General features: G+C 43.3%; 1 protein-coding gene across 1 annotated transcript; it reads left to right on the top strand.

Moving 5' to 3' along the window:
• The first annotated feature begins 379 nt into the window (after window positions 1-379).
• RETNLB (resistin like beta) lies at window positions 380-2,463 on the top strand. The gene is made up of 4 exons (XM_082697459.1): window positions 380-714; window positions 918-1,060; window positions 1,530-1,607; window positions 2,198-2,463. The coding sequence occupies exons 2-4, from the start codon at window positions 937-939 to the stop codon at window positions 2,323-2,325; spliced, it is 330 nt and encodes a 109-aa protein (XP_082553585.1). The 5' UTR covers window positions 380-714; window positions 918-936; the 3' UTR covers window positions 2,326-2,463.
• Window positions 2,464-7,704: the final 5,241 nt, after the last annotated feature.

The following is a 7,704-nucleotide window of genomic DNA, read 5'->3' as shown; positions in this document are numbered from 1 at the left end:
AAAATGGCTTTACCCCAGTCCTTCCTTCCTTCCTGCTCAGGATTTTGGCTGAGGCTGTCATGATGCCTGCCACCTTGGGACTATCAAGAGAGTGATCAAGGATAAAAATCCAGTGAACTGAGGATTGTAGGAAAAAAGGAGTAAAGTTCAGGCTGATTAATGACCCTATTGAATGAACCTCCAACAAGAACCTTGCAATCAAAGACTATGCTTATGGTTAATTAAACAATAAACTTCCCTGTTTATAAACCAGTGCTAATCAGGTTTTCTGTTACTTTCTCACAGATGGGATTAGCCAGGGACAATAAAATGATGTTTACACAGGTAACAATTAGGGCTCTGCTGAGATCCTAAAGTCACCTCTTCCTGATGAAGAAGCAAACAAAAGCCTTTTAATATGGGGATGTTAACAGAAGGCTTAGGTGCTGGCCTTTTGGGGTTGCCAAGAAGAAAGGAAAGGGAAGAACAGAAGGAGGAAGAACAGAAAGCTCTGGCTGAGAACCAGAGCAAAAGCAGTTGGTCCTTATCATAGACACACTGAATTTATCACAGTTGTGTGTCACACCCTAGCAGGCATTTCTTTGAAGATAGTACATCTGGGGAGTGTATTTTTATGTTGTTCTTGCTTGTGTGTTGAGGTTCCAGGTCAATACCACAGGATATATAAAACCACCTTTCCTGATCAGTCTTTATAGACCATTTCTGAACTTCTCGGTGAGTGAATTTGCTCTGCAGCTACCCTCTAATTCTTCAAGCCACTTGGGAGAGATCTAAGCTCTCCCATACTGATACTGATACTGATACTGATGTTCCTCTGTCTGCTCTCTCTTGAAACTCTCCATGTGCTTTTTTCTCTTCCTTTCCAACCATAGTGGAGCTCAGAGATGTCAGCATTCTATTTTTCCTCCCATCCCCAGGACACTGCCTTTCAACAGGATGAAGTCTACCTCTTGCATTTTTCTCCTTCTCATCCTCGTCCAGCTGATGATCCCAGAGACTGCTCCGTGTTCCTTAGACTCTATCATGGATACAAAGATAAAAGAAGTTCTCAACGGCTTGGGTAATTGACTGGGGGCAGGGAGTGGGATAGAACCCCTGATTATGCCTCCTATCCCTAAACCTAACTTGTTTATTCCATCCTCAAATACTCAACTTCTATTAAGTCCATTCAAGCTTAACCTTCCTGCCCTGAGCTCTACTCCCAAATCATTTTTGGACTCCTGGTTAAAACTGCAAGTTTCCCTGATGATAATAGCTTGATGATGTTGGTGATGAAGAGGAAGATAGTTATAACTTATGAATACTCATTATGAATGGAGTATAATGCAAACGTTACCTAGATTACTTAATATTCACATTAGGAAGTAAGTACAACTGTTACTTTCATTTTACAAATGAGGAAACTAAACTTTAAAAGCTAGTGAGTAGCATGATTATGGACATTGATACCTCTCAGGTAAAAGGAGATTTGGAAGGGGATTATGGGAGATAGATATCATGGGCAATATCCCTTCTTCTCTCCTATTCAGAGATAAGTACTTCTCCAGCAAAAAAGATGACATGTGTCAGTATCCAAAGCTCAGGCAGACTGTCCTCGTGCCCTGCAGGTAAATAACTCCATGAGGAGGAATGGTGGGTAAGATGCCCTATGCTCTCCCCTGACCATCCCTTTCCCCTATCTCACGTTTGTGTTATCCTGGGGCTGGGTCGTAACTCTTGGTTCCCAGTGATCTCTTGCCCATTCTCATTTCCCTTAACAAGGCTACCAAGAGCTCTTGAGTTTCTTCCTCTTCCCTTCCCACCTCCCTTTCATGACTTCACACACCAGCCTCCCTTCCCTCAGTTGTCCTGTTATGATCTGTCACCTACCATTTCCCCCTGTCATTCATCTCCCAATCTATTCCCTTGTTTGGGTGGGTAGGGCTAGCATAGAGGTAAATAGATCATAAATCTAAGGAAAGAAATGCCCAGGCCCCTGAATTTCACAGGTCTCGTCCATGGCCCTATACCTAACTTGGTATTAGTAGTTTTTGTATTTTTTCTCCTTAAAGAGGGCTCTTAAAACTGAATTACCTTTTCAGCCCTGCAAAACTTATATCTATCATTGGGCTGCACAGAAATGAAAAATGGTAGGAGTATTCCTCCCTCACCTCAAAATCCAAGCATTCTAATTTCTGTGTCTCATGTGCCCATGTAGGGATGGTTGTCACTGGCTGTGCCTGTGGCTATGGCTGCGGTTCCTGGGATATCCGGGGAGAAAACACATGCCACTGCCAGTGCAGCACAATTGACTGGACCACTGCTCGTTGCTGCCACCTGACCTGAGGTGGAGGAGGATGAGAACCCAGCTGTGTGACCATGACTGCAATGAAACCATACGCCAAACAGGAAAACTGACTCAAACTGTCCCTTTCATTTGTTACAACCTGCTTCTTGGGTAGTAAAGACAATGTTTGCATCTCTCGTGGTTGTATTTTTGATGTTACTGCCCCGGCTTAGAATTGCTCTAGCCAGGAAATTTCTCCAGCATCCTAATTACTCCATTTCAGCAAGGATGAGGAAAAATACGGGGGAGAATGGGAAAAAGTGAGATTGATACTCCAGTCCCCTAGTTCCCTCATGTTTAACAAAAGGATGATGACTGTGCCAGGCATTTTGCTTGGCACTTGAAGTGCAGAGAAAGCAAATAACGTGCATGTACTCATGGATCTCACTGAGTAGAACACTGGGCTCCAGACTAAGTGCAGGCAGACTTTCCAAGGTGGGGACAGGTAACGACAGTTTTAAAAAGAATAAATTTCTAGATCTCTGCTTTGTGTATATACTGTTTCCTAAACTTTGTGTCAGAGAACTATTTTGATCAAAGTGATGAATTTGCCATTGTCTTTCTCTCCCATAACAAAAGAAAAATACAGCCTTTACCTAACATAGAACCTTACCACGATTCATCAGCTTAGGGTACAAATATCTGTAGGATGAAAAGGAATGATTCAAAATATTGGCATGAAGGTTGAGTGATCTGGTGACTGGGTAACAAGTCCTTTTAGAAGTTGTGAGACTTCTAGTGTTTGACACAATATTGAAGAAGGATATCATCTAGTTATCGATTGGTAGACCACCAAAAATATTTTTAATAATAAGTTGCAGTACGATTTTTAACAAATAACTCAAAAGGAATTCAATGAAGTGAATATTACTACAATATAATTTTTCCCTCCCTGCAAACTTAATTATGAAGTTGTCATCTCAAAGCTTATAACTATGAAAAGAAAAAAGAAAAATACACTTGGCTCTAAATCTCATCTCTCTCTAGGATTATTTGTGGATATAGAAACTACTCAAAGGAAAAAAAAAAGCGGTTCCATCTCTCTCATTAAGAAATACATTTCCAAAATATACCTTTTGTGTTTATTACTTATTGAAATTAGTTATAAATGTTTTGTTCAATTGTGTACTATTAGTTGGTGCAATAATAACTCAATACCCCACTATGACAAGTAGAGTGAGTTTCTTAAAATAAAAAACAAAATCATGTCATACGTCTGTCCAAATTACACATTCTAGTGGTTTCTCATTACACAGAAAATAAAATCCCAATATTTATCATGGCCAACATGATCTGCATCTAGCCACTGGAAATATATCCAACCTCATTTCTGATCCTTCACCCTGGCCACATCTGAATTCTTGGTGTTCCTATAAGCAATCGGCACCCTCCCACCTCAGGGCCTTTCTAATTCACATCCTCCAGGTAGTTACAGTTCACACACAAGGTCAATCATCTTTATTTCAGAGAAACCTTTCTGGGATGCTCTATCTCTTGTCCTTTTCTCCTCCCTCTCCTCCTCCTCCTCCTCCTCCTCCTCCTTCTTCTTAATGCTTTTTAGTCTGGACTTCAAAATACATATTTATCTGACACTGTAATCAATGAAAGATGAAACTTTGTCTAACTTGCATATCATTGAATCCCCAGTGCTTAGAATGGCACCTGGCCCATGGAAGAGCTGCCATGAACAAATGAATTAGTCTACTATCAAGTCTGAGTCAGCTCCCTCTCATGCCTTCTATCCCACTTCCTACAGTCGGTGAGGGACAGGCATTGTTTTAATGGTCCCTGGCACCCACATTCAAGGTGACTGTGGAAGAAATAATTGTACATCAGAGGGCACATTCATATGTGTTTATTTGTTTATTTGACACAGAGAGAGAAATCACAAGTAGGCAAAGAGGCAGGCAGAGAGAGAGAGGGAAGCAGGCTCCCTGCTGAGCAGAGAGCACTCGATCCCAGGACCCTGAGATCATGACCTGAGCCGAAGGCAGAGGCTTTAACCCACTGAGCCACCCAGGCACCCCAGAGGGCACATCTTTTAAAGAAAATGTCAGGTTGAAGATGGAAGCCAAAGAGGTTAGCAACAGCAGAAGCAGAAATTGGATACTGTAGCTCTGGCTGATATGGTTGCCCACTGAGTGGACAATATCCCCTTTCTCTGTGTAAAGAGCATCCTGGTTTCACTCAGAATAGTAATGTTCCCCATGCTGAGAGATGAATCACTGTTGAGGTCAATGGTGGACCCTCTGTTCCTCTTGGCCAAATATTCTCTTTCCTAGACAACTTTGCATGGGGTGGAGTTCGAACATGTGACCCAAATCAGGCCAAGAAGACAGAAGAGGACTCTGCTTGGGTCTTCTGAGAAAGAGTTTGCTTTCTGGATGAAGAGCAGAGACTCAAAACTGTCCATAAAAATTTCGTTGCTTTGGGTTTGGGTTTGAGAATGTGAGGTGTGGAGCTGTGACCATGGACTTAGTCAACTATCCTGTGATATTTGAGGAAACTGTAAGGATGATGAAGAAGGAGGGAAAGAATCTGAAGCTTCCAGAACATAGAATTTTTAAAAAGTCTAGAATCATCAAAAGCCCATTTGTTTATAAGTGAAGAAATCAGTTTGTATTCATTCATTTTTACAAGTACTTATTGAGTTCTGCTGTGTGACAGGCAGTAAGATATAGTGGTGACTGAAATGGGCAAAACTTACTACATTCATGAGCTTCCATTCTTTTTTCTTTTTTAAAATTTTTAAACATTTATTTATTTATTTAGAGAGAGAGCGCAAGCAGGTAAGCAGGGTAAGGGGCAGAGGGAGAGAGAATCTCAGATTGTCTGCTCAGTACAGAGCCCAATGTAGGGCCAGGTCTCACAACCCTGAGATCATGACCTGAGCCAAAATCAAGAGTCTGATGCTTAACTGAAGGGAGCCACCCAGGTGCCCCAGTGGAGCTTCCATTCTAATTCTAGGCTTCCACCAGCTGGGATTTTTGTTACTGTCCCAAGGACAGAATTAGTCAAGGACAATGTAATAAAAACCGGGCAGATAACAACCAGAGTCCTAAGACCACACATTTATTTATGCCTATTCCTGTTGAAAGAATAAACAAAAGGTCTGTAATGTGAGATGTTAGCAAAGACTTGGCAATTCTTGGCAAGCTAGCTGTAAGTTTGTGAGGCTGCCAAAAGAGAGGAGGTCGGTGGGGAGAGAAGGGTGGAAAGACTTACCCAGCAGAGAACCAGAGCAAAGGCAGCTAGTCCTTTCAGCCTCTTTCTGAAGGCTGGACTCTCCCCAGCTGCCTGAGATCCCAAGTACTCTCTGTGTTTGTTGGTGGCGATGGACAAATGCCCTTGACACATGCTGCCAGGGTGAAATCGTCCCTGCCCTCCCAGCTTTAGCAGACTTTCCCTAAACCTGGCTGTGTGAGTCTGAAGCAGAGCTATGTTCCCTCACATCTCTCTCAGGAGTGCTGCAAAGGCATCCAGGCTCCCCAGTCCAGTTCTTCCCTACTGTCCTTTCCCATCTCTCCGCTCTGGACCCCAAAATTGTTTCATCTTCTCTCCACATGTTCCTCATGGCAGGATGTTGTCTTCCAACAAGATGATATCGTCGTCTCACCTCCTCCTCATGACCGCTTCCACCTCATGAGCTCAGAGGATTCTTTGTGCTACTTACACTTTGGTATAGATGAAAAGGTAAGAGCTGTTCTTGGGGCGTTGACCGCCTTACACTGGAAGGGGAAATGGAAGCAGGGGCAGTCATATCCCAGATTCTCAACCCTGCTACTAGACTCCACCGCATTTACTAATCCATCTTCAGATGGCAACCTCTAACTAGAAGATTCATCCCCAAATTCTGCCTTCTCTGCCTTATGGGCTCATAGAGCTGCTGGTGGCTCAGTGATGAACTCTACACCTAACATTCTCAAGCACTTACCATGTGTTAGGCACTGTTAGGCATTCTATTATTATTTTATTAACTACTCACTACTATGAGATAAGCGCTTTTATTTCCATTGCGCAGAATACTGAGGCTTAGACAAGTTACATAATTCATCCAGCAGCACACAGCACACAACTATCATCATTCTGTGGCTCAATCCTGGATACCTTGACTCTAGCAGCAGGGTGATGTAGAATTTAGGGGAGGGGAATGGTCAGTGTAGGCCCTGTCTTAGCTCTTGATCTCTCCCAAAGAATGCAAGCCCTCAGCTCTGTTCTAATAGTGTCACTAATGAAAATAGCCTGTCCTCCTTCCTCAAATAAGCTATTATATGAAGATGGAGGTGTTTGCTCACCCCTTGCCCTTTCTCATGCACCTGGACTCAGGCTTTCAACCCCTTACTATACCAACAGCTTTTTTCCAAACTCAGGATTGTAGTGTCATTGGGTTGGGTCGCAACTCCAATACCTTCCCTCCCAAGGGGCTAATTAGGGACCTAAGGTTTCTTTCCACGCCCTTCTCTCTTCCTTAATCTTCCCTACACCAACCTTTCCTCTCATCGATGCTCTACCATATCACCTCCTTCCTCTTCGACGTCCTCCCTCTTCCCCCCCAATCTAATCCTGTGCTGTTTCTGCTGCCTCTGAAGGGAGGAGGCGAAGGATAATGGGGGAGGGTTTGCTCATGTGCCTGTGCCTGTGGCTCTTGGGATGTTCAGGGGGACACCATGTGCCCCTGTGGTACAGTCCTGCAGGGTGCATGGCCCGCTGCTACTTCCTCATCTAAGTGAAGGAGGTGAGATCTCAGCCTGGGGATGATGAAGCCAATAAAACCATGACCCCAACCAGGAAAACTCTACCACCTCTCCTTCAAACCATGACTTCTCAAGTACCCTCTGCCTGTGACATTCCTGCCTTACCAGTAGTAAAGATAGTCCTTTCACCTCTCTGCTTGTGTTTTTGGTGTTACTATACCCTACTGAGGTGCTAGGAGAGGGCAGAGAGCATAAAATTGGTGGTGGGAGAAAGACACTGTAGCTACCAACCACAGACTGTGACTAGCTACAGAGGCAGAGACATTAGAAGCTATGTTTGATGTTCGTTGTTTCTTATCTTCCCTTTTTTTCTCTCCATTAACTTTTATGGAGAGCACTGGGTGGTAGCTAATGTTTTTGGTTTTAGTTTTCAGGGAGGAGGAGAATATATAGCCAGGCTCCTTTCACATTGAGTCACTGTGTTCTACCAAGCCAGAGTTCCTATCTTAACAAATATTTCTATTTTTTTTTTCTCTCCTGGCTTCAGGATCTGCTCCTTCTTCTGAACTTTTGTTGGATTCTCCTTAGTTACACCTTACCTTGGGTGTGCATCTATCTCCTGCTGCAATTCTGACAGATAAAATCACCAGTAACAAGCCTGTCCCTCCTCCATGACTTTGTACT

The sequence above is a fragment of the Mustela nivalis genome (genome assembly GCF_964662115.1).
Source record: "Mustela nivalis genome assembly, chromosome: 1".
Classification (NCBI taxonomy): Eukaryota; Metazoa; Chordata; class Mammalia; order Carnivora; family Mustelidae; genus Mustela; species Mustela nivalis.
The sequence above is the reverse complement of the archived record's forward strand: the minus strand, read 5'-3'. Positions and strand labels throughout refer to the sequence as shown.

Bases quoted from the DNA above. Each gene is read 5' to 3' on its own strand.
- RETNLB (XM_082697459.1), top strand. From the start codon at position 937: ATGAAGTCTACCTCTTGCATTTTTCTCCTTCTCATCCTCGTCCAGCTG. The intron at 1,061-1,529 runs GTAATTGACTGG...TCTCCTATTCAG, and splicing joins AGAAGTTCTCAACGGCTTGG to AGATAAGTACTTCTCCAGCA. The intron at 1,608-2,197 runs GTAAATAACTCC...GTGCCCATGTAG, and splicing joins ACTGTCCTCGTGCCCTGCAG to GGATGGTTGTCACTGGCTGT.